This window comes from Schistocerca piceifrons, chromosome 1, assembly GCF_021461385.2.
Source record: "Schistocerca piceifrons isolate TAMUIC-IGC-003096 chromosome 1, iqSchPice1.1, whole genome shotgun sequence".
Taxonomy (NCBI): Eukaryota; Metazoa; Arthropoda; class Insecta; order Orthoptera; family Acrididae; genus Schistocerca; species Schistocerca piceifrons.
This window is the reverse complement of record NC_060138.1, coordinates 144891785-144909943: the sequence shown is the minus strand read 5'-3', so window position 1 is coordinate 144909943 and position 18159 is coordinate 144891785. Positions and strand designations below refer to the sequence as shown.

The following is an 18159-nucleotide window of genomic DNA, read 5'->3' as shown; positions in this document are numbered from 1 at the left end:
TCTCCTGCTTAGACGACAGACGCTCTAGACGTCTGAGCCACCGAGGAGACAAAGGATAGCGCGACTGCAGAGACTTAACTCTGGCACGCTCCCCGTGAAACTCACATCTCCAACTTACTGTCCACACACATTTGTAGTGCCCTACCCACTGTACTCATTACTCATGGCAGTCGATCTACCGATTCCCGTAAGAGTTTGGGCAAAGTGAGTGCATCCGCACTGAAGAAGATCATTGGCCGGTAAGCCTCATACGGTATCTGTTCTTTCGGAGAGTAAGAATGATCACCACTGTTTCTGACGCCGAAACTCGAAGACTTATTGTTTACTTTGGTTACTTTCACTCAGTTACTCGTATGGTGTTGCGGTTTGCGGAACTCTGTTAACCCACCAAGAATGCTGTCGGCCCAGAACCGCGCGGTCACACTGATCGGTGCTGTCAGTTTGGTAACTTCGTGTAGGTCGTTGTTCAGATATTTCGAAATTCTAACTCTGCTGTCCCTGCACACGTACTGAGTCATGGCATACGTTGTTGACAATAGTGAGTCATTAAGAATAAACTGCAGTATTCATTCAGTGAGCACTAGACGTAAAAAGAGTATACGGTTGCATAGCACTGTACATTGTTCAGAAATGTTTGCCTCAGCCATTGTAAGGAAAGGTGTGCATAATTCAGCCGGTTTCATTTTCAGTAGGCTTACTCTGGAATGGAATAAAGTGTGATAAACACATAAGTACTCAAAACCAAGTTGAAAGGTTTCCTCGCGGTGCGAGTCTGGGCGAGAGAATTGAATTCTACGTTGTACTTAGAGATCTATGACATCACTAACTGCCTGAGATCCGCCAGTGCAAGGAATGTGGAATTCTGCGTTGTACTCAGAGATCTATGACACCACTAACTGCCTGAGAGCCGCCAGTGCAAGGAATGTGAAATTCTATGACATCACTAACTGCCTGAGATCCGCCAGTGCAAGGAATGTGGAATTCTGCGTTGTACTCAGAGATCTATGACACCACTAACTGTCTGAGAGCCGCCAGTGCAAGGAATGTGAAATTCTGCGTTGTAATCAGAGCTCTATGACATCACTAACCGCCTGAGAGCTGGCAGTTCAAGGAATGTGGAATTCTGCGTTGTACTCAGAGATCTATGACATCACTAACTGCCTGAGAGCCGGCAGTGCAAGGAATGTGGAATTCTGCGTTGTACTCAGAGATCTATGACATCACTAACTGTCTGAGAGCCGGCAGTGCAAGGAATGTGGAATTCTGCGTTGTACTCGGAGATCTATGACACCACTAACTGCCTGAGAGCCGCCAGTGCAAAGAATGTGGAATTCTGCGTTGTACTCAGAGATCTATGACATCACTAACTGCCTGAGAGCCGCCAGTGCAAGGAATGTGGAATTCTGCGTTGTACTCAGAGATCTATGACATCACTAACTGCCTGAGAGCCGGCAGTGCAAGGAATGTGGAATTCTGCGTTGTACTCAGAGATCTATGACATCACTAACTGCCTGAGAGCCGCCAGTGCAGCGAATGAGTTCCCATAGTCCGACGGAACATAAGAAATAAAGAAATAAAAGCTATGCTCTGAGATGAGTAAGCTGACTGCGTGCCCCCCACCCCCTCATCCCGCCTCGACCCATTTGTTGTTCCCACTGATGCACAGGGCAGAAGCTGAAGCAGAAGTCATTCAACAAGGTGAAGACCTCCATGATGTTTTCTGCATGGAATAGATGGATAATGTTCAAAGTCACAAGTCAGGGAACGTAATTGAAGTCTACGCTGCACTCAGGAACCGATGACATTACCAACTGTCTGAGGGTCGTTGGTGAAACAAATGAATTCTCAAAAATAGTAGTGTCACCTGCACCTAAAGCATGGAACTATGTAGCTTTTTAGTAACGGATGAGACTTAAAAGATATCTACTTTGTAATTATGTTGAAACTTACCACAATGGATGCCACCACCTTTGTGCGCTTCAGGTCCAGTCTCCTGACCGCTACTTCGCGGACAGCTTTCCAGACGACGGCAGCTGACCTCTCCCAGTGCCCCAGCTCCGAAACAACGAGTTCGCCGTGTTTTCTACGCCTGTAGGCTTCCAGAATTGTGTACTTACTATCTGCATCCCTTCTACCTACAAGCACCTGACTGTCAACGAGGATGTTCAGCTCACGAAATACTTCACAATAAAAACAAATTTCTACAGTCTCATCCACTGGAGTATCGTCACTAATTCCTTTAAAGTTGAATTCAGAGTTTTCCTTGCTGGTGCGAAAAGGAATTTTAGTTACGTGCATACTGTTACTGTTTGTGTACCCCGTGCTTCTTATTGAACTGGTCCTATCACTTAAGTCATAGACTTCCGCTGAATTGCAATCTTTATCTCCCAGCTTTATTACATCCGTCGTTATTGTATTGTTGAAAGTGTGCACGGTAATATGTTGTTCTTTTACGAAGTTTCTTCCGTTGTTTATCCGTGTTGATACAGGTAACTTAATGCCAGCGACAGTATCTGTGAGTCCCAGAGCACCTGCAGGAGAAGCATCGTGCAGGATCAGCCAAACATGTGGAGGTTTGAAGAACTCCTGTAAAGAAAGTGGTAAATGACTTTTAGAAACCGTAGCCATTATTTTACTATAAATTACAGATTTTGATTATCATGATAAGCATATAAGAGAAAAGGCGGATTATCACTGTGCACATTCAGGCCTCAGGACAGTGTGAAAACATAAGACAATTATTTGATTCAATTTTTGGTGTTTGATTTCCACGCCGTCTCTCTGGAGATCCTGCAAATATCTCACCATTTTGCTTAAAAAAGGCACTTGGAAGTAGAGTGGATCACTGCCTCTGAAAAATGCTCGCCTGCTCAATGTTTTCATGTTTTTGTTGTTGTGGTCTTCAGTCCAGAGACTGGTTTGATGCAGCCCTCCATGCTACTCTATCCTGCGCAAGATTCTTCATCCTCAAGTAACTACTGCAACCTACATCCTTCTGAATCTACTTATTGTATTCATCTCTTGGCCTCGCCGTACTATTTTTGCCCTCCCTGCTGCCCTCTGAAACTAAATTGGTGATCCTTTGAAGCCTGAGAATGCGTCCTACCAACCGATCCCTTCTTCTAGTCAAGTTGTGCCACAAATTCCTCTTCTCCCCAATTTTATTCAGTACCTCCTCATTAGTTACGCGATCTACCAATCTAATCTTCAGCTTTCTTCTGTAGCACCACATTTCGAAAGCTTCTGTTCTCTTCTCGTCGAAACTTGTTATCGTCCATGTTTCACTTCCATACATGACTCCATACAAATACTCTCAGAAAAGACTTCCTGATACTTAAACCTATACTCGATGTTAACAAATTTCTCTTCTCCAAAAGCCGCGCGGGATTAGCCGAGCGGTCTATGCGCTGCAGTGATGGACTGTGCGGTTGGTCCCGGCGGAGGAGTTCTCCCTCGGGCATGGGTGTGTGTGTTTGTCCTTAGGATAATTTAGGTTAAGTAGTGTGTAAGCTAAGGGACTGATGACCTTAGCAGTTAAGTCCCATAAGATTTCACACACATTTGAACATTTTTTTCTTCTGCAGCAAGGCTTTCCTTGCCATTGCCAGTCTACATTTTATATCCTCTCTACATCGACCATCATCAGTTATTTTGTCTCCCAAGGATCAAAACTCATCTACTACTTTAAGTGTCTCATTACCCAGTCTAATTTCCTCAGCATCACCCGATTTAATTCGACTACGTTCCATTATCCTCGTGTTGCTTTTGTTGATGTTCATCTTATATCCTCCTTTCAAGACACTATCCATTCCGTTCAGCTGCTCTTCCAGGTCCTTTGCTGTCTCTGACAGAATTACAATGTTATCGGCAAACCTCAAGGTTTTTATTTCTTCTCCATGGATTTTAATTCCTACTCCAAATTTTTCTTTTGTTTCCTTTACTGCTTGCTCGATATACAGACTGAATAACATGGGGGATAGGCTGCAACCCTGTCTCACTCCCTTCCCAACCACTGCTTCCCTTTCATGCCCCTCGATTCTTGTAACTGTCATCTGGTTTCTGTACAAATTGTAAGTAGCCTTCACTCCCTTTATTTGATCCCTGCCACCTTTAGAATTTGAAGCAGAGTATTCCAATCAACATTGTCAAAAGCCTTCTCTAAGTCTACAAATGCTAGAAAGGTAGGTTTGCCTTTCCTTAATCTTTCTTCTAAGATAAGTCTTAGGGTCAGTATTGCCTCACATGTTCCTACATTTCTACGGAATCCAAACTGATCTTCGCCGAGGTCGGCTTCTACCAGTTTTTCCATTCGTTTGTAAAGAATTCATGTTAGTATTTCGCATTCGTGACTAATTAAACTGATAACCTGGTAATTCTCACACCTGGCAACACCTGCTTTCTTTGGGATTGGAATTATTATATTGTTCTTGAAGTTTGAGGGTATTTCGCCTGTCTCATACATCTTGCTCACCAGATGGTGGAGTTTTGTCATGGCTGGCTCTCCCAAGGCTGTCAGTAGCTCTAATGAGATGTTGTCTACTCCCAAGGCCTTGTTTTGGCTTAGGTCTTTCAGTGCTCTATCAAATTCTTTAAGCGGTATCAAATCTCCTATTTCATCTTCATTTACGTTCTCTTCCATTTCTATAATATTGTCCTCAAGAACATCGTCCCTGTATAGACCCTCCATATACTCTGTTGTGGATTGGCAAGACAGCCAACCCACTATGAGAGGAAGCCGAAAGGCACGCGTTTTAGCTCACGCAGGCTGGCGTGAGGTCTGGCACAGGTCAAGGAAACGAGACTAGCAAAAAAGGACGTAGCTATGGAATACTTAACTTTAATCCATAAATGGTGAACATCGCTCTTGATGGTACATGTTTTACAGCATCAATAGTAACTGGTAATGGCACCTTGCTAGGTCGTAGCAAATGACGTAGCTGAAGGCTATGCTAACTATCGTCTCGGCAAATGAGAGCGTATTTTGTCAGTGAACCATCGCTAGCAAAGTCGGCTGTACAACTGAGGCGAGTGCTAGGAAGTCTCTCTAGACCTGCCGTGTGGCGGCGCTCGGTCTGCAATCACTGATAGTGGCGACACGCGGGTCCGACGTATACTAACGGACCGCGGCCGATTTAAAGGCTACCACCTAGCAAGTGTGGTGTCTGGCGGTGACACCACATACTCCTTCCACCTTTCTGCTGGGTTTCCATCTGAGCTCTTGATATTCATGCAAGTGGTTCTCCTTTCTCCAAAGGTCTCTTTAGTTTTCCTGTAGGCAGTATCTTACCCCTAGTGATATGTGCCTCTACATCCTTACATTTGTCCTCTAGCCATCCCTGCTTAGCCATTTTGCACTTCCTGTCGATCTTATTTTTGAGACGTTTGTATTCCTTTTTGCCTGCTTCATTTACTGCATTTTTATATTTTCTCCTCTCATCAATTAATTTCAATATCTATTCTGTTACCCAAGGATTTCTACTAGCCCTCGTCTTTTTACCTACTCGATCCTCTGCTGCCTTCACTATTTCATCTCTCAAAGCTACCCATTCTTCTTCTACTGTATTTCTTTCCCCTGTTCCTGTCAATCGTTCCTAATAATCTCTCTGAAACTCTCTACAACCTCTGGCTCTTTCAGTTTATCCAGAGATAGCCAACATGCTTAAATTCCCGCCTTTTCGCAGTTTCTTCAGTTTTAATCTACAGTTCATAACCAACAGATTGTGGCCAGAGTCCACATCTGCCCCTGGAAATGTCTTACAATTTAAAACCTGGTTCCTAAATCTCTGTCTTACAACTATATGAACTATCTGAAACCTTCCAGTGTCTCCTGGCCTCTTCCACGTATACAACTTTCTTTCATGATTTTTAAACCAAGTGTTAGCTACGATTAAGTGATGCTCTACGCAAAATACAACCAGTCGGCTTCCTCTTTCATTCCTTATCCCCATTAGATATTCGCCGACATATTTTCCTTCTCTTCGTTTTCCTACTATCGAATTCCAGTCCCCCATGACTATTAAATTTTCGTCTCCCTTAACTATCTGAATAATTTCTTGTATCTCATCTCGTCGTCTGTGGAGCTAGTTGGCATATGAACTTGTACTACTGTTGTAGGCGTGGGCTTGGTGTCTGTCTTGGCTACAATAATGCGTTCACTATGCTGTTCGTAGTAGCTTACCCGCGCACCTATTTTTTATTCATTACTAAACCTACTCCTGTATTACCCCTATTTGGTTTGTATTTATAATTCTGTTTCACCCGACCAGAAACATTGTTCCTCTTGCCACCGAACTTCACTTCCCACTAATTTTAATCTATCCATTTCCCTTTTTAAATTTTCTAACCTACCTGTCCGATTAAGGGATCTGACATTCCACGCTCCGATCCGTAGAACGCCAGTTTTCTTTCTCCTGATGACGACGTCCTCCTGAGTAGTCCCCACCCGGAGATCCGAATGTGGGACTATTTTACCTCCGGAATATTTTACCCAAGTGGACGCCATCATCATTTAACCATATAGTAAAGCTGCGTGCCCTCAGGGAAAATTACGGCTGTAGTTTTCCCTTCCTTTCAGCCGTTCGCAGTACCAGCACAGCATGGATTTCGAAAACATGGTTTATGCGAAACTCGTATAGCTCTTTTCTCACACGGGTCAAGGCAAGCAGACGGATGCAGTATTCCTGGACTTACGAGAAACATTTACTCAGTATCACACGAGTACTGATGATGGTACGACCACATAGGATGTCAAACGAAATCTGTGACTGGATGAGGATTTCTTGGTTGAGAGGATGCAGCTTGTTATCTGGGATGGAGAGACGTCGACATACGTAGAAGTAGCTTTGGGCGTGATCCTTGGAACTGCTTCGGGACCCTCGCTGTTCGTGTTGTATATTAAAGATACGGGAGACAATTAATAAGAACCTCAGATTTTTACGGATGATAAATTGTCTATAATGAAGTATTCTCTGAAAAAAAACTACACAAATATGCAGTCATATAATGACAAGATTTCAAAGCGAAATAAAAATTAAAACACCTGCATTTAATTTATTTATGCAATAGGTTCCGGTGTTCCATAACAGCATCTTCAGGCCCCTTGATCAACGTAAATTGGGTGGAATCCAATCTCGCGTGCCCTCACAACAGGAGTAAATAATGAGTCGTCGGTTGATGAACGAAGGGATAGTGTCGTGCAAACCAGAGATAATAGTGGCTCCTGTTATGACTGCACACGAGATTGGATTCCTTCCAATGTACTATCGTCAAGGGGCGTGAAGGTGGTGTAACGGAACACCGAAACTCCCTGCCTAAAGAAATGAAATGCAAAAGAGACGGCTGCAGTTGTTTTTAAATTTCAGTTCATGTTAATAAATAAGTGGTTCAAATGGCTCTGAGCACTATGGGACTTAACATCTGAGGTCATCAGTCCCCTAGAACTTAGAACTACTTAAACCTAACTAACCTAAGGGCATCACACACATCCATGCGCGAGGCAGGATTCAAACCTGCGACCGTAGCGGTCGCGTGGTTCCAGATTGTAGCGCCTAGAACCGCTCGGCCACCCCGGCCGGCTTTCATGTTAATAGCCTGCGTCCTTGTAACCATCTATTACAAGGAGGGACATACAAACAGGTTTCAGAGTGTTTCTAAGACCGGCTGAGCTAAACTCTGCGATCGGGCCTGGAGGAGCGCGCAGTGAAGATCGTCCGCCGTCCCATATGGCGTCATTCGGCCGGGCTGCTGTGTGGGTGGGCGTGTTGGCACACACCGGCCTCCCGGTCGTCGGCTATTCAGACTGTGAAGGAGCTGCTTCCCATTCAAGCAGCACGTCAATTGACATCTAGAGGCTGAGCGCACACAGTTCAAGTCTTTCCACGAAGAACAAAAATTCCTGGCAGTAGCGGAAATTGAACCAGGGTGCTCCGTATGATCCTTAGCCGCACTGATCACGCAGCTACTGAGGTGTACTGCAAGAGTGGTTGCTTGCTTTAGAAGTTCAGAAATGTAAAATGTGCCCTCCAAAAAACGTAATATCCTACGATGAGAACGAGTCACTTGTAGAATCAGTCAGCTCGTATAAATAACTGGGTGTAATCAGAATGAGATTTTCACTCTGCAGCGGAGTGTGCGCTGATATGAAACTTCCTGGCAGATTAAAACTGTGTGCCCGACCGAGACTCGAACTCGGGACCTTTGCCTTTCGCGGGCAAGTGCTCTACCAACTGAGCTACCGAAGCACGACTCACGTCCGGTACTCACAGCTTTACTTCTGCCAGTACCTCGTCTCCTACCTTCCAAACTTTACAGAAGTTCTGCAAGGTTCGCAGGAGAGCTTCTGTAAAGTTTGGAAGGTAGGAGACGAGTTACTGGCAGAAGTAAAGCTGTGAGTACCGGACGTGAGTCGTGCTTCGGTAGCTCAGTTGGTAGAGCACTTGCCCGCGAAAGGCAAAGGTCCCGAGTTCGAGTCTCGGTCGGGCACACAGTTTTAATCTGCCAGGAAGTTTCAACTGGGTGTAATAGTTGGTGAGGATTTGAAATAGAATGCTCTCATAGGTTCAGTCATAGGTAAAGAAGGTAGTTATCTTCGCTGCATTGGTGGACTACAGAGAAAATGTAATCAGCATGCAAAGGATTCTGTTTACAAAACATTCGCACGACATGTCCGAAATATTGCTCAGTTGTATGGGATTCATGCCTAACAGGAATATCGAGGGGGGGGGGGGGGGGAGAGGGTCGAAAGCATACAGACAAGGGCAGGGCGACTGATGATACGGGAGAGCCTCACGAAAACCTGAAGTGGCAGACGCCTGGAGATAGCCGACAACTATCCCAAGAAAACCTACTTGCGTAGTTTCAAGAATTAGTATTAAGTGAAGACTGTAGGAGTATAGTACAGCCCCCTACATATCGCTCTTGTAGAGACGGCGAAGACAAGATTGGACTAATCACGGCGTGTACAGAGATCTTCAGGCAATCATTCTTCCCACGCTCCATTCGCAAATAAGGGAGAAACGCTAATGAACGACACCAACGAAAGTGCCATCTTCCATTCAATTTTTCATTATTTTGCAAAGTATGGATGTAGATGTAGATCTGATAACATTCTAATTGAGTACAATACACTGTAATACGGACTACAGAGCCATCTAGTGTACAGACATAGACGTTGGTTATACATCCCAATGATGCATCAGAATAGTTAACTGTAATACTTAAATGCTGTATGTTATAATACAAACGACGTTAAAGTCAGTGAAATGAAACAGAAACACACAGCAGACATGCTGAAAGAATAGACGACAGCATACACTTATACGTTTTTCTGTCGCTCTATTCACTCATAAAATTATTTTATTCTAATACTTACCCCGTTTTCCCCTGCTTTCTTCAGGAGAGCGGAAGATTCTTTACATTCCAAGTCAAGAATGAAGAGCAGGGGATTCCCGTCCATTTGAAATGTGGGAAGCTGTTCCCAGTGCTGCCAACCATTGTACACTGACGATAGTACTCCATCGTGTGAGAGCGCCTTCAGTAGTTGGAGGTCACCTGCAATATGTAGGAATCATGAAGTCCCATACGAGCAGAAACGCATTTTGCGTGTACAGAGACATACTGAATGTAAGTGATTTAACCCTTTGAGTACCAGTGATTTGTATCTGAAACCATCATTTTATTAATTTTTTCTTGAAGTACCAGTGCCTTTCGCATGAAACTACCGATGCCATTACAAGACAGGGACATCTAGCGGTAACGGAGGTACTTTTACGAATGTAGTGCATTGTAACACTCACAACGTTCAAAGCAACGGTCGGCGTGAATAATGTGCAACGTGACTGTAGGAGATTGTGACAAGTGGTTTTTCATATAATGATCATATTGAGGAGACCACTGACAGTGAGTGTAGTGTATCTATAGTTACTGTAAAGTAAATTTGAGTTTGTATTAATACTTTTATGAGCGGTTTGGAAATGAAAAGACTGACGCAGTATGTGCTTTTAATACAAATTTATTAAATTTTAGGCCCATTTTTGCTTGTTATTTAGGACCATAATTTGTTTTAATCATTATAAGCCCATGGAAGATACGAGATGTGGGATTGTTTCTAGGAAAAATGCGAGATTGCTTTTTATTATATATCATGAAGTGAAAGCTGTATGCCCCATTGGCTACAAAGTGAAACCACCCGCTTCAGGCAACTGGTCATTTACTTTTTGCCAGTTTATTCCCGTATTCATTGCTTACTACGATGATAACGCTCAGTTTTGTGAAAAGATTTAAAATGAATCTTTTTCTATATTTTTCGGCTCACAGGGTTAAAAGAACATTAGAAAAGTAAAATTTCGACCAGAAACAGCAAACAAATGAATTGCTATATAAATAACTCATATTCAAAGAGATAAGCTACTGATTGAACAGTAACAAAGTTTACCAGTAGTTTCAATTGAACAGATCATCATCAGCTACCGTGAAATGTCAGTCAAGTTTACGTACGATGTATAATACAATGTTGTAAATAAAATGTAGTCTGTTGGATACAACAATCATAGTTACCATGCTATGTGGTCTTTTACTGGTTACATTATAACAAGACCTCACATGTTATATTTTGTGATTGGCAATAGGGTGTCATAGTATACGGTAGCTATTGTCATTGCAGGCTACTAAAATAGAAACATCAGGAACGATAGCGAATAGGAAAATTTTACGTATCGTACATGTACACTGTAGTAGGTAGAATTCATAAATTTGTATCTGATTTGGGGTCATGCATAACTTCGAACTCCAGCTATGGAGTCAAGTGACCGTAGATGACAGACAGGAATACGTCACTGCTTCAGCGCTATACAAGAATACATAGATAGTAGTGGCTGACGAATGCTGGGATGTCAGCCTCTCCGCTGCCAAAGACCAGCTGTTTTCAGTGGGTGAGAGATTCGGAAATCGTGCTGGGCAGGGTTACAGTCAAACATCCTCTCTATCGAGATAGGTCAGGACAGCACGGAAACATTCTGTCTTGCGTTATATTGTTGAAAAACGATGCCACGGAAACCTCGTAGATAGGTCATAGCCACTGACCTTAAAAGTGAACTCAGCTGTCAAAAGTACCGGCTGCATGAAACAAAAGTGATCGTATTGTGTACCGAATGGCATCCCATACCATAGCGCCAGGAGCTGGGTTTGTATGGCAATGGCAAACTCAGTCTGGCAATGTTCGTTCTCTTCTGAGCATCCACACGTGGGCACCTGTATTGTGATGATTTACACAGAACCGGGAATAACCTGTGTCCTGTTGCACGAGGCGTAACACAATTTTCTCAGAAATAACCAATACTCACATCCAGTTTCTGAAAGGAAAACTCGCTGCTTAGTCTTTTCTTACATACAAAACGTGATGGTGCTACTCTTACCACTTATGTCATTTCCCTATCCAAGCATGTAGTACACTACATGTCAATATGACCTTTGTTTCATGCCGCCTCAATGCAGTTGCAATTTTGGTTTATCATTGCGTATCTTTTGTATGCTCGAAACCGATAGTATGTAATTTTTTTGTTCAATTAGCAGCTGACCTTAAGGGGTATGATTTTCTTTACACATTTACATGCTTGAATACTTCGTTCATAAAGAACAGCATCATGACGTCTACAGTTGGTGAAAAATATAAATACAACAGTTTACTGCGTAGGTCATTTATTTATTTTTCCAATACACATTTCGTTGCTTCACACCATCATAATTCAGTTGGAGAACTGTGTGGCCACATCGCAGGCGTTAGTGAAGAATGCAGACGCTTTTTCACAACAGAAGACCAAGTGCAAGGCAGATTATGTGCTGTTGACAGAAATGTCTTTTCAAAAAAGACTCTGTTAGTGTTAAAAACATGAATTTGCCAGAGTAAAGGGTACTTACAGGAGAGGTAGAGTGAAAAAAAAATACTGCATACTGCCGCTCAACCACTTTGAGCACACACGTTTCACAAAAAACCCATCATTGATTCAAAAAGCTCAGTTATAGAGAAAATATGTAATTGTTGAATTGAAAAACAATGATTATGTCCAGGACATTCTCCAAACCTTCAATGAAAACTTTCATCTGTGAGCATGAAATAAATAATACCATTGGCTTACTTGATCTAACCATCACGAAGAAAGGTGAAAAAGCCTTATAAATTGGCAGGAAACCAATCACCACTGACATACATGTACATGCCCCTTCCTGCCTCTCAATTTGCACGAACTACCAGCATAGCACTAAATGATGCATTAAGCTCTGAAAATCCTATTGACTGATGTGAGCCTCCAGAATGAAATGAGAATCAGAAAACAACTAGCTGCAGCTAATAGACATAAACCCACACTAATGAGCAGTTTAGCTATAAAAGTGAAAGAGAAAGTGAACAAAATAGCCATCAAGAAATACAAAAATACAATGACAACATGCATCTTCTTCCTTGGTTATCTCCTAAGAAATTGCACATGTCTTCAAAGAACGTAAAATGAGAATTGTATTCCAAATAAAAAAATAAATTAACAACAGACTACATCATGATAACCTAAAAACTAACCATGATAAATTTAAACGTCTAACATATACAAACTCAATTGTAGTACATGTCCAGCTAAGTACACAGGACAAATTGGCTGTAGCTTCCACACCAGATTCAAAGAACACATCAATTCTTGCCAGTACAACACGCTACACAAATCGCCAATAGTCTCCTTTATAGAAATACTGGACATCCATTTGATGGTGTACAGAGCAATCTTAAGATACCACATGCAGTAAACAAAAGACAGAAGATATATCTCAGTGTGGAGAACTAGAAACCTGAATGCACAGAAAGAAACGTGGTTAAAATCTAGTCAGTGACAATAATGAAACTTACTGAAGCCACATTTTCAAACGATTTGACAAAGCATTTTAAACATTATCCTAATTTATGATGAGTTTCAATGCACAGCAATTTATTTAGTCTCTTCCATTTACATTTCAATAACTTCCACCTACAGTATTTATACAGAACCTGTTATAACCAGCCGTGCAACACAAGAAAGATCTTCAAAAATATAGACATGCAACACATAGGAATACGTTTTGTTAATACAACAATGCAAATAACCAAAGTATGGAGCATGCAACATTATATTGTTAGATATTTAGCGTTTCTTTCTTTAAATCCACAACGCATTTATAACTAGCAAGATGCCTAAATTTAGGAACAAGTCAGTAAATTAAATTATTTTTGCTTCTACCATTGATGACAAGTCAGTAAATTATTATTGCTGTTACCATTGATAACTTTGTCTCACGCTTAGGCACAAATCCATCGTGTTTTGAAAATGAAAGAAAAAATATTTATGTATATATAACCATTTAATATAATATCTGAAGTGTGATGTATAGCAAACAAATAGCCAAGCTCTAGAAATTGCACCATTCATTTGTATTCAATGTAGGCAAGCATAACTCTGACATGTACTCGTATAACATCTTTGAAGTGATATTTAAACAAATGTACAATGAAGAGAACATACAACAAGAGGCAGTATGCAACATTTCTTCGACTCTGCTTATCTTTTAAGTACACTTCACTCTTACAAATTCATGTTCTTTAACTTTAACAGTGCCTTTTCTGAAAAAATAATTTTGTCACTAGCAAAAGGCGTACCATAACCTACCTTGGACTTGGTCTACTGCTGCGAAAATACGTCTATGCTCTCCACAGCAATGTAACTACACAGTTCTCCATCTAAAGATGATGATGTGGAGCAACGTAATGCTCAATGGAAAAATATATAAGTGATTGATGCAGTAAAGTGTTTCATTCGTTTACAAAAGTTTTGTGGCACCTTATGAAGGGTATGTAAATAAATCAGAGTCTCGTAATTATTAAATGATCTCTTCCCAAGCTCATTACCCAAACCAGGTTTAGTCTTTTCAGATGTAATATATAATCTACTCCACTACGCCGTTCTTACACACGTGGTCCGATTTCAAAACCAACATCAAACTCAGTGAGAAAAGAATAGTCAACGACTTTTATGACCCGTCGACATTGAAATCATTAGAGTCGAAACATCAGCACATATTTACACAGCGAGACAAGGCGATTGTTGTAGACACTGTACGGGCATTATTATTCTCAAGTCATTTACAGAAACCACGTAAAACTAAAATGAGTGTGACGTAACAGGGACTTCAACAGCACTCTTCTGGAATATGATATCTTTATAGGTTAAAAACCGCGGTTTTGTGGGGCTGCAATATTTTTCCAAACATTAAAATTCATTAGCACAATACATTTGACCAATTTAAAGTAATAACAAAAAGCTACCAAAAAGACATACCTCGAAAGTGGTCAAACTGGCCCATCTTGATATATCAATAAATTTGAATTTTTGGCAGAAGATTGCAGTCCTGACTAAAACATGGTTTTATCAGTTAACAAGTTTACAGCAGGTGCGGAAAGTAGCGTGAAGACGTTGAAGCTAAAAAGTTTATTTCCGTCAACTGTTCACATAAATTTGTTAGCCGATGGCTGCGTTTATGAGTGCCAGAGCTCAAAATTTCATTAAGGCTCTTACTAAGAGTCACCCTGAGCAATGTCCGCCCCTGGTAGCTGAGTGGTCAGCGCGACAGAATGTCATACCCAACGGCTTGGGTTCGATTCACGGCTGGGTCAGAGATTTTCTCCGCTCAGGGGCTGGGCGTTGTGTTGTCTTTCTCATCATCATTTTATTCCCATCGACACCCAAGTCGCCAAAGTGGCGTCAACTAGAAAGACTTGCACCAGGCGAACGGTCTACCCCACGGCAGTGCCGAGCCACACGGCTGAAACCCTTAGCAATAATATCGCAAATATAAGGGGCACTCAAAAAGAAATGAGCCAAAGACTGTAAAATGAAAACTACTCTAATGATCGGGAAGGGAAGGGAAAGGAAGGTAGGGAAGGATAGGAAAGAAGGTATTGTCTCTCTAACAGTGATGAAGCCCCATACTCGCCGCTAGGGGGACATGGATGTGCACCGACGTGACGAGGGAGCGAGTGCATCTACGCGTCGACCGTCTACTGCGCTCGGTATTGCTGAATGCAGAGAAATGGAGGAGTCAAAAGAAGAGCAGTGGTGTGTAGCAGAAAGAGAGAATGCAACAGAAATTCCTCCAAGAGCGGCGCAAGTATGCGGAGACTACTGAAAGTCTGTTCCAATTCCGACTCTTACTCCAATCTCTGGGGCAATGGCTGCCACCGTAACTCACCGGTCTTCATTACTGAGGGCATCCACCTGCTGAACAATGGTAACGCCGTGTGGCATTCTAGACCGTGTGTCATCTACATCCGTCCTTCTGCCACGGCTTAACCCTTATAACGGACATTTGTTGCTCTTGGTACACCTATTCTTCGATGAATTTACATTGTCCTTACTCCGTCAGGAAATGCAATGCACAACCTCTGCTCTTTATGAAATCTCCATTTTTTCAGCACTGCTGATTGCAGTGGACGATCAAAGCGTACACGTTCTCACTCTATCGACATTTGGGTATGCGCCCATGTCCATTTAGCCTCAGCTCTCTTATAGAGGCCACAGCTTCTTCCGTAGGCAATCCCTTCAGCCGTTTTGATTTTACAGCGCCAACGGCCTCGCCACATTGGTAACACCGGTTCCCGGTCACGGAAGTTAAGCGACGTTGGGCTGAACTAGTACTTGGATGGGTGACCTTCCGGGGAACGCCGGATGCCGTTGGTGTTCCGGACACGCAAGTCGCCGAAGTGGTTACCAATCGAAAGACTTGCATCAGGCCGCGGTGCCACACGACATTTACCTTATTTTACAGCCTCCGACGTGTTTCTTTTTGAACAAAAAAAGAAATTGATCTCGAGTATGGGCACTGCTCTACCACTACGACCTCTCAACCACTAACATAAAAAATTAAGATTCTAATAACAATAATAAATGATAGTCAAAGTCAGTTATGTTTTTAATAACATCATGTTTACCGTTTTTAATAACGTCATGTTTACGTGAGTGGTATAAGTTCTTGAACAGGTTTTGAGGAGATGAAGTGACTTATCAATATATATATATATATGAAATCGCTACAATCATTTGTAATAGCCCTATATATATATATATATATATATATATATATATATATATATATATATATAGGGCTATTACAAATGATTGTAGCGATTTCATAAATTCACTGTAGCTCCATTCATTGACATATGGTCACGACACACTACAGATACGTAGAAAAACTCATAAAGTTTTGTTCGACTGAAGCCGCACTTCAGGTTTCTGCCGCCAGAGCGCTCGACAGCGCAGTGAGACAAAATGGCGACAGGAGCCGAGAAAGCGTATGTCGTGCTTGAAATGCACTCACATCAGTCAGTCATAACAGTGCAACGACACTTCAGGACGAAGTTCAACAAAGATCCACCAACTGCTAACTCCATTCGGCGATGGTATGCGCAGTTTAAAGCTTCTGGATGCCTCTGTAAGGGGAAATCAACGGGTCGGCCTGCAGTGAGCGAAGAAACGGTTGAACGCGTGCGGGCAAGTTTCACGCGTAGCCAAGCAGGGAGCTAAACGTACCACAGCTGTCGGTTTGGAAAATCTTACGGAAAAGGCTAAAGCAGAAGCCTTACCGTTTACAATTGCTACAAGCCCAGACACCCGATGACAAAGTCAAACGCTTTGAATTTTCGGCGCGGTTGCAACAGCTCATGGAAGAGGATGCGTTCAGTGCGAAAATTGTTTTCAGTGATGAAGCAACATTTTTTCTTAATGGTGAAGTGAACAGACACAATGTGCGAATCTGGGCGGTAGAGAATCCTCACTGATTTGTGCAGCAAATTAGCAATTCATCAAAAGTTAACGTGTTTTGTGCAATCTCACGGTTTAAAGTTTACGGCCCCTTTTTCTTCTGCGAAAGAAACGTTACAGGACACGTGTATCTGGACATGCTGGAAAATTGGCTCATGCCACAACTGGAGATCGACAGCGCCGACTTCATCTTTCAGCAGGATGGTGCTCCACCGCACTTCCATCATGATGTTCGGCATTTCTTAAACAGGAGATTGGAAAACCGATGGTTCGGTCGTGGTGGAGATCATGATCAGCAATTCATGTCATGGCCTCCACGCTCTCCCAACTTAACCCCATGCGATTTCTTTCTGTGCGGTTATGTGAAAGATTCACTGTTTAAATCTCCTCTACCAAGAAACGTGCCAGAACTGCGAGCTCGCATCAACGATGCTTTCGAACTCATTGATGGGGACATGCTGCGCCGAGTGTGGGAGGAACTTGATTATCGGTTTGATGTCTGCCGAATCACTAAAGGGGCACATATCGAACATTTGTGAATGCCTAAAAAAACTTTTTGAGTTTTTGTATGTGTGTGCAAAGCATTGTGAAAATATCTGAAATAATAAAGTTATTGTAGAGCTGTGAAATCGCTTCAATCATTTGTAATAACCCTGTATATACATATATATATATATATATATATATATATATATATATATATATATATATATATATCCACTTATGAAAAGGCATATTGCACTTCATATCTTCGTAACGAAGACATTTACAAGAAAGGCAGTCATGCTGGTTAACATGCTCCTGATAGCTAAACAACATTTACTTCATACCTTTTCCGTTTTACTTCTGGACAAACGGTTATTTGCAGTGTTCTAGATAGATGGGGACATCCAATACATCTCATCACTTTTCGAGTCTCTCTTTCTCTCTCCCTCCCCCTCTCTCTCTCTCTATCTATACGCTGACACCAGTCCACTCACACTACTTCCCAGCTCACTTCGTCAGCTTCCTGCCTGCCCGACTATCCGACTATCTGAAATAATCGAAAAAGAGAAACGAAGTACCTTTCTTGAATATTTAAAGCATACAGCGTAGTTCCAGAAGGCGAAAACATGATACTTGTTACGCGGAATCTGTTGAAAAACTTATAGAAAACATGGAAAATAGTTATGTGATGAAATAGAAACTCCTTTCCATCCTAACAACCGTCCGCCCCCGGTAGCTGAGTGGTCAGCGCGACAGAATATCAATCCTAAGGGCCCGGATTCGATTCCAGGCTGCGTCGGAGATTTTCTACGCTCAGGGACTGGGTCTTGTGTTGTCCTAA

At 42.2% G+C, this 18159-nt stretch overlaps 1 protein-coding gene across 1 annotated transcript in view; it reads right to left on the bottom strand.

Moving 5' to 3' along the window:
- Nucleotides 1–18159, bottom strand: part of LOC124790933 (glutamate receptor ionotropic, kainate 5-like) — a 173461-nt gene that overhangs the window by 76478 nt on the left and 78824 nt on the right. The window contains exon 2 of the mRNA XM_047257824.1: nucleotides 1951–2586. Within this exon, the coding sequence (XP_047113780.1) occupies nucleotides 1951–2586 (636 nt within the window). The remainder of the gene's footprint in view (nucleotides 1–1950; nucleotides 2587–18159) is intronic.